The sequence below is a fragment of the Triticum dicoccoides genome, chromosome 7A (genome assembly GCF_002162155.2).
Source record: "Triticum dicoccoides isolate Atlit2015 ecotype Zavitan chromosome 7A, WEW_v2.0, whole genome shotgun sequence".
In the NCBI taxonomy this organism is placed as follows: domain Eukaryota; kingdom Viridiplantae; phylum Streptophyta; class Magnoliopsida; order Poales; family Poaceae; genus Triticum; species Triticum dicoccoides.
In genome coordinates this window covers 5,024,699-5,042,521 of record NC_041392.1, presented here as the reverse complement: position 1 = coordinate 5,042,521, position 17,823 = coordinate 5,024,699, and the positions used below count along the sequence as shown (strand labels likewise).

The following is a 17,823-nucleotide window of genomic DNA, read 5'->3' as shown; positions in this document are numbered from 1 at the left end:
GTTGCCGACAATCGCATCTCCTCGCCGCCTCCTCCAAAGCCTAGGGCATCAGAATTCCATCATCACCTTTTTTTGCACCTACAAATCTGGATTCTGCTACTAAATGGTAGTCCTCTCAGAGTATCTGTCCATCTCATGATATCTGGACACAACAAGAGGACTCAATTCTCCGGTGGACATGACGGCAGGACAATTAAGCAAACACCTCTCACGCAGCATGGTTAAGAACAGAGCTCCCCTTTCAGTGGGGTTGCCTTCCTTGTTGCTATTTCCAGTAGCTACTCATCTCGTCAAGACACTGGGTTCCGCAAATGGGGTCGGCCATTGCCGGCGCTAACCGCTGTTTCCCCACGACACCCATAACCCCCTCTCTACTACACAGATCGCAGAACAGGGCGAGCACGTTGACCACATGCAAATTAGCCCTAGTCTGTAACATCTGACAAGCAGGTCTGGCATACACTTTTTTACAGATAAATGTTACAGCAAAGAAATAAGCAGAGAGTACGATTAGTTTAACCAACACTTCCTTCTTTCACTGTCTTTCCTCGATCCCAGAAAATCCCCAAAGTGTACCAAATTACCACGAATGTCCTCAGTTAACAGTTAACAATGTTCCCCTGTAAACTAGATTGCTAGTTTATTAGGCTTTTCTTTTTCTTTCTCGGTCTGTGCTTCGTGCAATAGTCGACGCGCGTTTTCCCACAGGTGGCATTTTGTTTGTCCCTATACCTTTCCAAAAGAGAACTTCTCTACACTTCATGCCAACCAGCAGACTATGTAGATACCCCTAGCACTCTACTGGTTCTGAAGATAGCCATTTGCTTTCTTCACAGCAGAAACTAATACAGAAATCACTAACAACACTCCTTTACAAACTATTCTCTCTGTCGTCCCCTTTTTGAGGGTGACAAGATGAAGGCATTGAGTATGTACTTCAAGCGCTGATGTGCATGTTCTCCTTGTAATACCTCGGCACCATGAATCTACAGAATTCGAAGATCTGCGCACATTAATTGAAGCCAACGGACTTGTGTGTTGATACAAGCAATCCTGTTCGGTTACGATGCGTCGATACACGCAATCCTGTTCAGCTACGATGCGTCGACACCTGGGGCGTATTGAGACCATGCGTAAAATATGGCAACTGCTGCGACTAAGAGGAACAGCCAATGCTTGAAGTGAGAAAGGTCTTCAACGCAGACAGCTTGTTTGCCCACTGCATCCAGAGAAAGGAGCGGTTAAATCATGCATGAATCCATACGCGCGCGCGCACACGCCTTATGTTTCTTAGGTATACATGGGACAATGCACGAGCTTCATTAAAAAAAGTTGAACGATGTTATTTTTACATAGACACCCAAAACCCTACGATAAGACTTTCTCCTGCAGTTCCTGAGAATGAAGCTCTAAAGGCTTAACTGCTGATATCTTATATTTAGTCTGTGGAAGTAATCAGTGCACTCGACCAACCACATAACCCCTACTATCATTGAGGATATGTTCCCTAACTGGCTTTTAGGCATAGCAAAAGCAATCGTGAGGCCAACTTCCATATGCTAAGGTATTGTAAGACAATAAAAATGTTTCTAACTCGATGCAGGTAATTTACATGGCCTCCTCCTTGTTGCATTCATGGCGGCTGCTACAGGGGTTTGGTGAAGACATGCTGCTGCGGGCTGGAAAAAGTAGCTCGCGAAGAATACTATATTTCTCAAAGAACTATGTTTCCAAACAAAATACTAAATGTTTTTCCTACAAAATTTTATATTATTTGAATAGTATAAATTTGCTTTAAAATTCCTTCGGTGCAAGTGCACATGTTGATAATTTCAGGTTATGGCAGGGAACATATGAATTAAAGTAGGATGATGAAAGACGTAAGGCCAATCATAGTGAAAAAAGATGGTCCGCAGGAGCAAAGAATATGTACCTGACATATGGGTTTACTTTTAGCAATACCAATGTTACTTAGTTCATTGACAATCTGGGCTATAGTAGGCCTTCTGGTCCGGTCGTCCTCCACACATTTTAATGCTATTTCGATGCATGCCCTCACTTCTTCAGATACATGGGACGGCATCATTGCTTGCAGCCTCATTCGCCAGTTTTCACATACCTGAATAATTGAAACATAATGCCAAAAGAGGCATGCACGAATAGGGGTAAGCCGCAATAAAATAGGGAGAAGAATTGAGCGGGTAGTGGAACTAGACATCGGATCTTTTTCCTTACATGCTTAATAAATTCTTTCGGAGGTGTGTCTGCACAGTTGAAGTAGCCATCCTTTCCTGCCATTATTTGTATGATGATGACCCCGAGACTGAATACGTCAAACTTCGGACTGATTTGTTGTCTATTGATGTATTCTGGTGGCATATATCCACTGCACTTCATCAAATGCAATTATTTTTCTATAAGTTTGAGAAAAGAAGTTTATTAATTACTTCTGAGTTATTAACTTACCGTGTTCCTTTCATATCTTGGGATTCTGTGATATAGGTTTGCATCGAATGAAATAATCTTGACAAACCAAAATCACCAAGTTTTGCTACCATATCCTTATCCAACAAAATATTGGCAGGTTTTAAGTCCAGATGGTAAATGGGAGCATCAACATTATGAAGGTAATGTAAACCTTCACAAATTTCTTTTATTATTTTGTAGCATTTGTCCCAATCAAGTCTGCAAGGTTCATCTGCAGAAGTAAATAAAAAACATGTTAGTATTAAATAGAAGGTAGATTAGTACTATCAAGTTTGTTTTCTATAAAACATAGTCCGCCGTACCGCCTGAATTTTACTCCTAGATGCTACCAAAAAAAATGGTTCTGTTATCTACCTCAACCCTAACCTCTTATCTCATCTCTTGTTGGTTGCTAGCTAAAGAGCTAGCGCAAGAATGAATCATATGGATGGATCCAAGGATGAGTAAATAGACCATATTTACCCCCTTATGTAGTTAATTATGTTGTAGAAAATTCAAATATAGTTTAGTAGAAGTAGAGCATAATCATACCCGAAAGGTGATCGGCAAGACTTCCACCCTGCATGTATTCCAAACAAATCGCTCTTTCTACCACACTAGCAGAAACATGTTCTCCTTTGTACTCGGCAACTATCTGGGATGTATGGTGGCAGTAGCCAACTAACTGTATGATATTTTTGTGTTTGACCCTCATTAGAATATTAAGCTCATTCTCAAACTGCTCATCATCAATCCACAACACCGGATGAAGTTTCTTAACAGCAATCTCTTCTCCATTCTCCAACACACCCTGTTAAAATCTCAGATTTTATGTCACATCATTCTTGTTGTTAATCGATGGCCTAATTTGAAAGTTAGAAGTGTAATAACTATACCTTGTAAATAACTCCATATCCGCCACGGCCAACTATGTTCTGCTCAGAAAAACCATTTGTAATGAGTTCTAAGAACTCGAATGACCACTCAACAATATCAACCTTATTCAGTTCTTGTATGATCTCATTTATACTAGGCCTCTTCATCAGATTGAACTCCACGCATTTTAGAGCTATTCCGATGCATGTTCTAACTTCACGTGAAGTACGCTTCGATATTGTGTCCTGCAGCCTATTTACCCATAATCCATATACCTGCAGAATTGAAACACAATTCCTTGGCATGCATGCTTAGATGTATGGCACAACCTAATATTAGTGGAAAAAGGATTCCACAATATGAGAGTTTTGTCTTACAAGCTCAATAAATTCTTCAGGAGGAATATCTGCACATTTGATGTAGCTCTGCTTTCCTGCCATTATTTGCAATATTATAACGCCCAGACTGAATACATCAAACTTTGGTGTAATTTGTCGTTTACTGATGTATTCTGGTGGCATGTATACACTGTGTAATACAAAAGGAATTTATTTTCACAAAAAGTTCATGAAAGAATCCGATTACTTCTCATGGTTGTTACCATACCTTGTTCCCATGACTTCTGATGTGTTGAAGGTTTCTGTTGAATGTCTAGAGAAACCAAAACCCCCAATTTTTGGCATCATGTCCTTATCCAGCAAAATTTTTGTAGGTCTTAATTCCAGATGGTATATAGGATACTCGAGTCCTTCGTGAAGGTAATGTAAACCCTCACATAATCCCTTAATTATGTTGTAACATATGTGCCAATCAAGTGCACATGATTCATCTATAGAAGTAAGCAAAATGTGTATTACCAAGATGTAAAGTTTAGGGATCATTGTTCTTACATGAAAAAAATATAGTGTAAGTAGAGCATAATCATACTAGAAAGATGTGTGTCAAGGCTTCCTCCTGGCAAGTATTCAGAGCATAAGGCTCTTTCTTCCACTCTAGCAGAAACATGTTCTCCATTGTGCTCAACAAGCACTTGTTCTGTATGATGGCAGTAACCAACTAACCGTACGGTATTTCGATGTCGGACCCTCATAAGATTATTAAACTCATTTTTAAATTTCTCGTTGTCAAGTCCCCGCATGAGATGAAACTTCTTCACAGCAATGCATTCCCCATTGTCCTGTTCTCCCTGTTAAAACATATATATTAAGTCACTATGTGCTAACATATGGTGCTGTTGGTTATGCATTTAATATTATGAATAATATAAATTAATGGATCAAGTCGGTTCTTCGCCTCTTCCACCTCTACATCTCAGGTAAGTTGATCGTAGGAAGTTTTGTGTTGCATGGGAGCCGGGGTAGGATCGCCATCAGGAGATGTCTCATGAACGATAGTTAGATTTCTCCTGTGGGGCTTCTGTTCATGATCGTGATCGTGTCGGAGATCCCAAGAGAACTCAATGGCACCAACGGTTGGGAGCCGCAAGCCCGCAAGGGAGTGCAACGATGTGCTAGTGGCGGACATGATTTGGCGTTGGTGGTGTGGTGTCGTCGCTGAAGGGGAACATGGTCTCGTATTGCCGAGGACGTCTTCGCTTGGGTGTGCCGGTGCTGCGAGCGGTGAGATCAGACCAATCTCTAGAGAAAGGATCGGAGCTGAGTGCGATTTCTGCTGGACCACAGGTAAGGGGATGTTATGCTGTGGGGGTTGTAGGTTTAGGATGACAACGATGGGGATCGATCTCTAGGGCATGCCATGGATGGGGTGCGCCAAGCTCGAGAGCGGGTAGTGGAACTAGCTCAAAACTGTGAGCCAGGCCATACAGGCTGAGGTGGACTTTCGGACTCGGCTGGGCTTATACCTCTACTACACACGCAGCTATATGGACTCGATCCAAGGGAATCAAAAGGAACTAGTGTAAAGCCCGCGCTTTGCTGTGGGTATTATTTGATGTTTTCAGTTAGTTTACGTTGAGATATTTATGTAAGTATTTTTTTGTATAATTTTTAAGCATGGATCTGCAAACTTTAATTGTGCATGAACAAATTGAAATGTTAAATTTTGGTACATTAGTGTTCTGGCACAATTCAGACAATTTTGATGGTCGCATCTTTTGGGAAGGTACAAACCGAATTTTGTAACTTGTTATTGTTACAATTGTTGTGGTCATTTTTTTCTACTATGTCTGTCCGCAAAGAAATAACAATTTATCAAGGGGCGTGTCATTCCACGAAGAGACGTCTTTTCACCAAGGCATTCATCTTTTTATGAACGGTCACCAAGGGGCGTGTCTTTCTACAAAGAGACGTGATTTCACCAAGTGATGTATCTCTTTTAACGAAAGGAAATGACCATTCGTTGGTCCTAACTGTGAAGATCTGATGGACTTGATTAATCATCGATACAATCCAACAATTATTCTGTTTAGGGTAACATGACTTAACATGGATGCTGCACTAGGAGTCAGTTTGTGAATCAAGATGGATCCCTAAAATCGCAAGGCCGTCCCTGTCCCTCCACCAACATGGCAGCATCAGCAACAACCGCAGTTTGGTGGTCAGTTCCAGCACCCGATGATGGGGATAGGGGGGTCAGATTGGTTGTGATGATCATGTTCTGGGCTATTTTCACTTTTTCAGCAAGACATGGCAGTTGTGTCAGTAGGGCAGGCTTTGGGATAGAATTCAGATTCATCAGGAAGTTTTCATGCGGGTGGTCAGGCTCTGCCTCAAGTTCAGTCGAGGGCGGCGGCGCCTAGAGGTGCAGGTAACAGTAATGTTGTGGCTAGAGATCTAGCCGAGTCTAGTCGAACTAAAGGTGCTGCCGGATGTTACAGATTCTTGAAACCAGGGCACCTGGTGAAGGACTATAAGGAGGTGCTATTCTGTATCAATTGTGCAAAGGACACTCGTGTGTCAGAGAAGCGTGCAATGCTTACAAGAGCTAGTCCAGCTGCTAAGTTAGTTGGTTGTTATGCAGAAGGATTGCAAGTAATGGAGGCACAAGCAGGAAGGACTTGTGGGGTTTAGTGCCTGTTCTGGAAGGAGAAATTACTGCTAAGCTCTTGACAAAAGATTTTAGGAGAGGTAATGGACATAGATCTTTCATGATCAAGTTTGCATCGGCTTTAAAGCTTGAAGAGGTGAATGATTGTCCCTTTGGATTGAAAGGAAGCAGTACTGTGATCAAGATTGCAAGTGATAACCAGTTTGCAGCCTTTATATGCTTTTTTCTATATGGCCCAAAACATATGGGGTGCCTGAGAACCTCCATCACAAAGATGTTCTGCGGAAGTTGGATCTCTGATGCAGATATGGTAAGTTTTAGAGAGAATGCATGACTTGATTAGGATCCTAGACATAGGTGAACTTACCGATGACACAGAAAACAAAAGATGCTAAGTACTCCCTCCGTCCCATAATATAAGAGTGTTTTTCACACTACAATAGTGTTATGGGACGGAGGGAGTAGTAATCATACAGTACCTTGTAAACAACTCCATGACCACCACGACCAATGATGCACTCCTCGGAGAAATTGTTTGTGATACGGTTCAAGAACTCGAATGTAAATTCGTACGTCTCCTTGGCGGGCCCGACGGCGACGATCTGAACCTTCAGAAACAACTTCTTTCGCAGCCTGGCCACGACATCGACGGGATTAACCACCCCGATGACCGTGATTTTCCCATGCTTGGTGTCCACACCAATCTGATCGATACCTGAGGCCCGTTGTTGTCCACGTCAGAAACGGATTCACAAGCAAAACTAGAAAGAAGAGAAGTAGTAGTAGCACCATGGAGAGTACAGAGTGCTTTGATCGCCTTCCTCTTCTGCCTGTCGTCTTTCAGCTCGACCTTCAGCACGATCTTCTGCAATCGTCAGAGAACAAAACGAGATGATCAAGGTCTTGCAATCCTTCCTTAGAGAACAGAGGAGATGAGCAACCGAGGCCTGCAAATCAGCATGTAGAGGGCATGCAACAACTACAAATCAGCAAGCGTTCTCAGCTATAATCACCTTAGCCATGAAGTCAAAGCCAACGGGGGTAGATGGATCAGAGAGAGAGGAAAGGGGAAGGCAAAATAGATCTGAGTCGGCCGAATGGACACCCAAAATCCTGCTCGACTGGAAGAGTACTACAAGGGGTCAATTATTGGTGACGAAAATATCTTGGTGGCCCTGGCATCGTTATCCCCCATCTGCTGCGCTGTGGTTCGCCCTCACACACTCGTACTGTGGAGCCCGGTGTCAGCCCAAGGAGACCACATCATACTTTTTTTCCGAGAAACTCTCAATCTATTCATCTTCAATCATTGCAGCAAAGCGAAGACAAGAAATAATAAGAATTACATCCAGATTCGTTGAACACCTAGCGACAACTACAAGCACTATAGCAAGCCGAAGGCGCGCCGCCGTCATTGCCTCTCCCTTGCCGAAGCCGGGCACAACTTGTTGTACTAGACATTAAGTAAGCCGTCATGCTAAGGCCCCATAAGACCAATGCACCAGAACAGCAACCACCGCCGATGAAGATAAGCTTAGATTGGAAGGATCCAACCTGAAGTCACATGAACAAAGACGAACAAAAACCGGATCCAATCAGATCCACCAATGACAACCACCGACCGAATCCCGCGAGATCCGCTGGAGACACACCTCCACACGCTCTCCGACGATGCTAGACGCACCACCTGGACATGTGCTAGGACGGAAGAACCTTATTCCATCTTCAAGAAGCGTCATTGTCTTGTCTTTCTGGGTAGGACACAAAACCCTAACAAAACTTGAAAAAGTACCCAAAAAATGAGTCCTCCCGCCGGCAAGGGCCGAGACCACACCAGACTTGTTTGCGTGGCCCATGCTTCGCCATTTTTTGTGGGCGTCCATGAAACATGTTCTTGTCCTGTTTTATAAAGCTAAAACACAGGTCAAAGTACACAGTTGTATCTTGTATGATATAAAATAATGACAAAACCAGAAATCTGTTTTGCCTCTCAGCTCCAGATACTGCTGAAATCTGTTTTGGTTCATCCTAGAAATTGTCATCGTCGTCATTGTCCTGCTTGTCCACCTGGCGCTCCTCATTCTGTACCCCACTCCCATTCTTCTCCCAATTACTAATTACCCAACCATAAAAATATCTTGATGGTTGGCGCCTCCACCACATGTGGACTAGCAATTAAGTAATCACCATCAATGTTGTGTTGATCTGCTCGATGGGTATCCATCGGACATGGATACCCATGGACATGAGCATGAACATGATGGTACGCGATAGGTAGGGTATGGATATACACCCATGGTATGACTAGGCCGAGATGGACGAAATTCAGCCATTTTCAAAAATTTCTGCCAAAATTTGACCAAGTTTTGACTGATATTTGACTAAATTTTGATCAATATTTATCAAGTGCCCAGTAGGTGGCAGCGGCAGGCTGCAGGCCACGCGTGGTTCGGCGAGGCCGTGCGAGGCCATCAGCGTGTTTCACCGCGGCTGGGGAAGGCGAGTAGATGCCAATGGGGAACGGGATGGCGTGCACAGGTAGTTCAGGAGCAGTTCGTGGTGCTCGACACGGTGTGGTGCAGTAGGGCGCAGTCCCTCTCGCGCGGACGCCAGCAGGCCACACGCGGGCGGCCACTCTAGGCTGTTTCCGTACCAGCTTCCAGACATGGCACAATGAGGCATGTCGAGCGGACAAACATGTGCATCTCGACAAGCCTCGCTATGCGTCAATTTTCTAAAAACATGGATACGGGGATACGTTTATATATAGATGTTAAATATTAATTATTACAAATATGAAGAAAAAAAATTAAGGAGCTTCTAGGTCAAAGCATGCCTCAATAAGATTACCCCTTTCTTTTCTTGCACTTAGTCCATTTTTATTAATTGGCCGTGAGATTTGACCAGGTTTGCTGTTCCAATCAATGCATCGACTCTCTCTTGCTCACATAAACTCACGCCCATGTTGGGAATCTTCAAAGGCGCCTTTATTATTGAGGGGATTTCACGTCGAACGAGGGGTTTCAGGTATCCAAAACGTATCGCAGAAGTATCCTAGGAGTATCAAACATTATTTTCTTTTTTTAATATCAAAATATCGAGGGATACTTACGGGATACGTATCGGGAAGTATCGGGGCAGTATCCGAGTATCGGGGCAGTATCCGACTGGATACGCGCACTTTTTGAAGTATCCGCGCAACGTAGATAGCGAGCAGGCTTTGGCATATCTTACGTGCTAGTGCGTTCCATCGTGAAAAATCACAAAACTAGCCTTTTGGCCAAAATTCAGCACAAATGGGCCTCTTTTGAAAATATTTTATAAAATGGCCCTAACCACATGACTCCTGCACCCAGGGCACCATGCCAATTAACACAACGCACTGGTCAAGGGCGCCATACTGGTCAGCGGTGACTTGCCACGTTGGTAGGGCATGGCACCACGGCGCCCTAGGCCAGGGCACCATGCTCATGATCATGACGCCCCTGCCCGCGGCGCCATGCCCCTTGCATCAACAAAACAAAGCACCCCATGCTTTCTCCTCCACAAACCCTCACTTTCCCCTTCTCCACCCCGGCCGCCCCACTCAAGCCCCTCCCTAATGCCCATAAAATTTCCTGGATCAGAGCTCCAAATCGGCGATTTATCCTTCCCTTCGACCCCTCAAGGTATTCTCCATCATTCCTCCTCTTTTTGTTGGTTGAAATCTCCACATTGTGGGGATTTGGGGAAACCCTAGGTCATCCAATTTTGCTATTCTTGTTGATGCATTTTGGTGTTTATGATTCTAGATGGCAAGGATCGTCAATGTGCATCATGTGGACTTTGTCTCCTTTGAGAAGGGAGACGCGGAGTATGGTAACCCAAAAAAGAAGCCGGTAGTGATGGTGTTTCCCACAAGTCCTATCCTTGAGGAGGTTTTGGTTGAGCTTCGATGAAGGTTGAATTGGATGGAAAAAAGCGATGGAGTAGACTTAATCGGAAGGTATAATGTTGGGTATGGGCAATATATTCATTGGAAGATAATGCCTCTTGACTCCGAGTTTCATTGGGAAGCATATAAAGAGAGTGTGTTGGCCTCACAAGATAAATCATTTGAGTTATTTGCCACAAAGGTTTTCATGCTCGGTTGCACATTGATTTGAATCGGTGTGCATCTTCATATGATGTTAGAAGCCTAGTTCGAGATTCAACACATGTCACTCCGGATGTGCATGACACAACAATGAGCCAACCTCCAATGACCCAATGTTTGAGCCCCGTCGGGAATGACCAAGTTGATAATGAAGACTTGCACATGGATGGTGATGAGTTTGAGGGTGATGAATCGGAGGCTTATCTTTGTGATCATTATGTTGGTGATGTTGAGGCAAATTGCATGGAAGAGGACATGGACCATGAGATTCCATACAATAGGTCCTATGCGTGGGACTCGGAGGATGAAGGCCCAGATGAAGAAATAGATGAGGATGGTTTGACGGCTAAAGAAGCCAATGCTTTCAAGAAGGTAATAGGCCATAGTCACAAGACATCATTGTTTCGTGATCTAAGCCTAGCAGATAAGGCGATTGTTGATGGTGGCATAAGTAAAATTCTTGCACCAAGGTTAACTTCAAAGCGAGATACCAAAGCAAGTGTGTATGGTGTTAGTGAAGGAACAATCTTTGAAAGCTTGGCAGAACTTCAAATATGGGCCAAGGACTACACGGTTAAGTTTCATCGGCCATTCTTTGTGGAGAAGTCAAACTCGAAAGTGCGTTATGTGTTCAAATGTGAGGAACACAAGAATCATTACCCTTGGGTTATCCGTGCAAGATGTGTCAAAGGCGGGCCACATTGGAAGGTTACAAGTTCTGTGTTTCACCATCGATGTAGTGGCAAGGATATTGATGATGCTAATGTAAAGGATGATCACCGTCAATTGACCTCCAAATTCATTGCACATCGATTTTCAGCCTCCATAAAGATACTCCCGACATATCCCATTCGGGCTTTAATGGAGATGGTGAAGGAGGTTTTTGGGTACGAGGTGAAGTATGGGAAGGCATGGAAGGCCAAGCAAGCTGCCTTTGAGATATTGTATGGTGGTTGGGAAGAATCATGCAACCGCCTCACGATGGTGTTGAAAGTGATGGCGGAAGAAAATCCCAGCATGTACTATATGGTGGAGCCAGATGGCGTGAGAACAAGGATATACAACGATGCAACCGTTCGAATATTTGGACGTGCATTCTGGACTTTTGAGCCATGCATTAGGGCCTTCAAGCATTCTAGGACGGTTATGTCCGTGGATGGCACATTTCTGACCGGCCAGTTCAATGGCACATTGTTGATCCCCGTTGCTAATGATGGTGGTGACAAATTGGTTCCATTGGCGTTCGCTTTGGTGTCGGCGGAGAACAATGACAACTGGGAGTGGTTTCTTAGTCTAGTGAGGACCAAGGTAATTGGACCTCAAAGAGAGGTTTGCATCATCTAGGACCGCCACCCAGGGATACTCAATGCAGTGGAGATTGACGTTCCAGGACATCCTCGTGTGCACCATAGGTGGTGCACGAGGCATTTTGTGTCTAACTTTTACCGCGCATGTGGAGACAAGGAATTGTCTGACCTTCTTCATGATTGTTGTCTCGCATTCACCACTAGAAATTTTGAGAAATTGTGGGACAAAGTGTATGCCAAAGCAAACAATGGTGGCAAAGATTTCCTAAATAGGAATCTTGCCGATAAAGGAAAGTGGGCACGGGCTTTTGACAACGATGAAGTGAGGTACGGTGACATGATCAACATGGCTGAGTGTTTCAACATGGTGCTAAAGGGTGTCCGTGCATTGCCGGTGACAGCAATAGTAGAGTATACATTCCAGAAGTTGAATGTCTATTTTCAAAAATATAGTGAAGAAACATCCAACTTGATGTCCGGGAAAAACAAGGCCAAAAAGATGTACAAGTATCTGTAGGGGAACGTGACAGAAAACAAAAAATTTCCGACCTACGCACCAGCCCAGGACCACTATGGAGACTGCATACATGGTTTGATCTTTTTCGTTACCGACTCGTAGCGCAGCGGGAAGTAGAGTCGATGACGATTGGCGGTGCAGATCCCCGCAGCTAGGATTTTCAACCTCCCAACCGCGAGGATGTATACCCTCATCTGCTCCTCAGACAGCCCTCCGGGAGACAATCGAACATCCCCCCAGATGGTGTCGCTGACAGCCCTTCGGGAGGACCTTAGAAAATCGAACGGTCACTCAGACAGCCCTTCGGGAGGACCTTCGAAACTTGGACAGTCACACGGACAGCGCTTCGGGAGGCACTCAAGAACTAAGACCAAAAATACGATCTCTCTACAGAGTTGCACACATATGGTGTCATCTATCCGGCAGGGCTTCGCCGTCCAGAACTAGTTCCTGCCGGAACCCAGACAGCCTTACGGCTCTACGAAACTATTTCGCTGGGAGGGAGAGAGAAGCCAGATCATGCATGGCACTTATATGTGAGAAAGAGTGAGTGTGGAGGGCTGCCCCTCCACCTCTATTTATAGGAAATCCCAAGGGGTAGGGTAGTTTAACACAAAAACCCAAAATGCACATGAATGAAGTCCTTCCTCAAGGGCATAAGAGTGAAACCAAGGAACAAGAGGGGCTCCAAGGTGGAGCCCCAAGTGTGACCGGCCACACCCCTTGGGGGCCCCCATGAGGGCCTCCCAATCCATCCATGTCATCCCTAGATCTTTTGGGCAAAGCCCCAAAAGGTGGCTTTCCATAAAATATCCCAAAAAGCACTTTCACTATTCACGACGACATTTTTCAGCGTCCGTTTGAACTGAAAATATTTATGTGGGTGTCAGGACCCCGACTCGATGTCACATCGATCTAGCTGGTAACACCTCATATCACTTTGCGGCCTCACGCACGGTATCCCCACGGGTGTCGTCTTACCTTTTCCCGGGACCGTTTGCGCCTTTTGGCTCACGTATATGATAGTGTCGCTAGCATCCATATGATAAGGAGCCCGGGCTGACATGACTAGTCGTAAACCCAAAGTGGCACAGACTTACAGGGACAGGCATCCATGACCCAGCTTCGAACGTGTCGGTCATCAGCAAGTGGGTCCGGGCTGTAGCACTGGGCTAGTAGGACTCCGGTAAACCGGGCTGTAGCGGGCTAACAGGACTCCGGTACTCAAAGCGTGACATTTCCCCGAAGGGACAGACACAGGAACGAAGAAGGACACATGCCGGCCAGCCTAAGTGTTCCAGAGCAGTAGCAAGCTACCATGGCTCAGCGGTAACACTAGGAGACATTTCCCGGTAAGAGAGGCTACTAAAGATAAACAACTAGATAGTCAGATCCCACACATACCAAGCATTTCAATCATACACACAATATGCTCGATATGTGCAAATACAACGAAGCATCACAACATGACTCTATGACACAAGTACTTTATTTAGGGCTCAGGGAGCCATACATAACATACACAAAGGTACGGGTCTCACGACCCAACATACAAGTCATACAGTCATACAAACTAGCAGCGGAAGTAACTTGTCTGAGTACAGGCAACTAGTAAAATAAAAGAGGCTTGGGAAGCCTAGCTATACTACGTGGTCCATCACAAGCTCAGGGTCACCACCTGGGTCTTTAGTCTACTCGTTGATGTCAACGTCTACATAGAACCCATCAGAAGGGGTTGCAGCGTCTTCTGTAAAAATGTAGATTATAGTAACATGAGTACAAAGGTACTCAGCAAGACTTACATCAGATCCTACATACATGCATAGTATCAAGAAGGGTTGGTGGAGTTATTGCAGCAAGCCAGCTTTGACTCTTGGCTAGGCTATCCTACGATACCCCAACTTGAAATGTTTTGCGCACACGAGTCCACTACTCACCACTTCAATACCCTACCGAGGATCCACCTCCGTCTTCCTACGGAAGAGCCATCCTCGGCACTCACACTTATCTTGGGGCTTTTAGTAGCTTCCATTTACTTGTCTATGAACTGTATAGGCAACCAAGTAGTCCTTTACCGCGGACGCGGCTATTCGAATAGATCATGATAACCCTGCAGGGGTGTACTTCTTCATACATGTTTCCACCACTTAGCGTCTGCACACGACATGTGCTCGGCAGACTTCAAGCGAAAGCCGACGTGGGTGTAGACCACGACCTACCTAAACACTTAAGCCTCTAGTCCAGGTTTATCGCCTATTCAGGTTCCATCCGCAGGGAGTCCGGCCGAGGTTTCCCATACGGCCCCGAACGATGTGAACAGGGTTCCCGAGATACCTAACGGGTATTCGGTACACCCGGCCACGTACCTACCGCATCACAGCCCACCCCTACGGTCAGCGCTGTCCACGGCCTCCAGTAGGCTACAAACACCAGAAACTACTTGCAACTCCTGGACAGAGAGCTAGGGTGAATAAGAAGTCAAGCGGGGTCATATTTCAGGGCCCAATGCATGGTAGTAGCTGTATCTTAAATCACACATACAGATCTCAGTGCTTAAGGTCGGCTTCAATGAAACAACCCACCATGTACTCCTACATGGCCTCTCATCGATACCTTTACCAAATCGTGTTCACCACACCACTCCCATTACCGACATAATCATTTCACTCTAGCCCATCACCCAAATGAACCAGACCTGACACGACTCTAGGCATAGCAGGCATAGCAAGGTAGGAACAACACATACATATGGCTCAATCAACTCCTACACATGCTAGTGGGTTTCATCTAGTTACTGTGGCAATGACAGGTCATGCAGAGGAAATGGATTCAGCTACCGTAGCACACAGCAGTTTGAATCGCGTTGTCTTAATGCAGTAAAAGAGAGCAGGAGCGAGAACATGGGATTGTATCGATATGATCAAATGGTTGGTTGCTTGCCTGATGGTTCGATGCTCGGATATGATTCTTCGTTAGGGTAATCACGGTACTCCTCGGAGACAGAACCTGTCGCGAAGGACATCGGTACACAAGCATCACCAAACAATGTGCAACAATATGATGCATGCATGAAACATGGCAATATGAGTGTGTTGGGCTAATGCAACTAAAACCAGAAGGGTTTGAACAAATTTGAATCAAAGATTCAAATTTCAAACTCAAACATGGCCTTTTAAAGTGCTTTTCCTTGTTCTGCTTAAAACATCAATTTAACTTGTTTGATCATGCATGAAAATAGTACAGATGGATAGATTGGATTTTTCTGATCATTTTTCATATATAATTTGTCCAATTTGGAGTTACAGAATAAAAGTTATGAATTTTTGAAGTTTAAATAATATTCTGGAATTTCCTGATTTAATTAAATCCAGAAAATCAATTACTGCGTCAGCCTGACGTCAGTGTGACGTCAGCAGGTCAACGGAACAGGTCTGGGTCAAACCTGACAGTGGGTCCCGCATGTCAGGGTGATTATTTTAATTAAAATTTAATTAAAACTGATCCTGTTTAATTAACAGGGCTGGGCCCCACCTGTCATTGACTCAGGGGAGTCAACCAGGGCCCACCCGTGGTCAAAGTCAAAGTCGGCTGCCGGCGTTTAGCCGCCGGCGAGCCCGACGCGGCGGCGGGAGTGGTTTTGGCCATTTCGGCCACCAAATGGACCGCGGAGACCACCGGAGTGGAGCTGAGGACAACCCGCAGCTCTTGGCGGAGTCCGTTGGGGTCGGGGTGGCCGGAGTCGACGGCGGCGAGCTCGGCTGCGGCCGCCGGGGTTCGGTCGTGCACGGGAACGGGGTTGGAGCTCGAAGTCGAGCGAAGCGAGGCGATAGGGACGCTCTACGGGGTCTCGCGAACTCGTTGGGCTCGCCGGGGTGACCAAATGGTCACCGGAGCTGTGTTGACGGCGAGCTCGGCGACGGCGGAGGTTCGGCCGTGGTGGGGAGGAGGCTACGGTGGGGAAACAAGGGGGAGGAGAGGGGGAAACGGTGGCGTAGCTCACCGCGGTTGCAGTGGGCGTCGAAGCGGGCTCGGGGACGCGCCGGAGACGACGAATTCGACGGCGACGATGATCGGAGCCCGAAGAGGGGAACGGCGACGTGGCGGCGATGCCGGGCTTCCGGGGAGCTGTGGAGCGGTGGGGAGGAAGAGGGGGTTGTGGCGGAGCTTCTGAGCTAGTCGGGGAGCGAGGGGTGGCCGGAGATGGCTGCTACGGCGAACGGCGGCGACGGTGGTGTTCGGCCGTGAGAGAGAGAGAGCGAGGGAGAGGAAGGAAGAGCCGGGGGAGAGTGAGAGAGAGCAGGGGGGATCGGGACGGCCTGCGGGAGTCGTCCACGCGGCCAGGAGCTCGTCGGCAAGCAGGAGGTGGCCGCGCGGCCGTGCGCGCGCGAGCACGCAGCAGCTTCGGGGCGAGGGGAGGAAGACGACGGAGGGCTGCAGTGTTGGGCTGGGTCGGCTGCTGGCTGGGCCGGCCAGCTGGCTGGGCCGCACAGTGGAGGAGCCCAGGTAAGTTTTCCCCTTTTCTTCTGTTTCTGTTTTATTTAATATATAACTGCAACTTTGTTGAATTTAATAAAATACCTAGGCAACTTCAAAAATCACCAAACTATTCCTGGCCCATAGTTGGATTATTTCCAACATGAAACATTTTAGTTTGGAGATATTTGAGCATTTAAATATTTTATATTATTTTAAATGCCCAAATTCAAATATTTATGATTTAATTCAAAAACCCTAGGATGGCCTAGGAAAATGTGCACCATTTTTGGCAGAGGTTCTGAACCAAGACAAAAATGATGGGCATTTTAGAAGGGCATTTCAGGTTCATTGAAAAATTGTTTTAGTAACCCTAGTTGGTTTCAGAGGGGACTGGGGGTTCTGTCATCCCCATTTCAAGTTTCTGATGAAAGAGTAAACATGATGCAACACTCTAATGCATGACTAGCTAGGGTGTGACAACTCACCCCCACTCAAAAGAATCTCGTCCCGAGATTTGGGTTCCTCCGGGAAGAAGTCGAGATACTCGAGTCGAAGACGATCCTCCCTTTCCCAAGTTGCTTCATCCTCAGAATGGTGCGACCATTGAACCTTGAGAAACTTGATATTATGACGTCGCGTGGTATGTTCGGCTTGATCGAGGATACGAATGGGGTACTCTCGATATGTAAGATCATCTTGGAGATCAAGCGTTTCGTGGTCCACTTCACGGATAGGATCCGAGAAGCAACGCCTGAGTTGAGAAACGTGGAAGACATCGTGAACTCTGGAGAGGTGCGGAGGTAGTTCCAACTGGTAGGCAACTTCTCCTCGTTTGGCAAGAATGCGAAAAGGTCCAATATAACGAGGAGCCAATTTGCCTTTGATACCGAACGATGGGTTCCCTTCAGAGGGGTGACCCGAAGATAAGCCTTCTCGTCAACCTCGAAAGTCATAGCCCTATGTTTTCGGTCATATTGACTCTTTTGACGAGATTGGGCTGTTTTCAACTTTTCACGAACGATACGAACTTGTTCTTCTGC

At 45.9% G+C, this 17,823-nt stretch overlaps 1 protein-coding gene across 2 annotated transcripts; it reads right to left on the bottom strand.

The window, feature by feature from the left end:
• Positions 1 to 510: 510 nt before the first annotated feature.
• LOC119329737 (cysteine-rich receptor-like protein kinase 29) lies at positions 511 to 7,486 on the bottom strand. 2 transcript variants are annotated; one of them, XM_037602812.1, is made up of 12 exons: positions 7,362 to 7,486; positions 7,138 to 7,213; positions 6,828 to 7,063; positions 4,270 to 4,528; positions 3,949 to 4,171; positions 3,720 to 3,870; positions 3,363 to 3,617; positions 3,019 to 3,277; positions 2,467 to 2,698; positions 2,236 to 2,386; positions 1,934 to 2,119; positions 511 to 1,219 (listed from the first exon to the last, which is right to left on the bottom strand). In XM_037602812.1, the coding sequence occupies exons 1-12, from the start codon at positions 7,368 to 7,370 to the stop codon at positions 1,157 to 1,159; spliced, it is 2,100 nt and encodes a 699-aa protein (XP_037458709.1). In that variant the 5' UTR covers positions 7,371 to 7,486; the 3' UTR covers positions 511 to 1,156. The 2 variants fall into 2 exon arrangements, 1 of the variants encoding a protein (XP_037458709.1); XR_005159724.1 differs by lacking the exon at positions 511 to 1,219 and having other exon boundaries at positions 1,986 to 2,119; positions 2,236 to 2,391.
• Between the last annotated feature and the right edge of the window lie 10,337 nt (positions 7,487 to 17,823).

Bases quoted from the DNA above. Each gene is read 5' to 3' on its own strand.
- LOC119329737 (XM_037602812.1), bottom strand. The intron at 3,871-3,948 runs GTATGGTAACAA...TGTATTACACAG, and splicing joins TCAGAAGTCATGGGAACAAG to TGTATACATGCCACCAGAAT. The intron at 3,278-3,362 runs GTATAGTTATTA...AGATTTTAACAG, and splicing joins GATATGGAGTTATTTACAAG to GGTGTGTTGGAGAATGGAGA.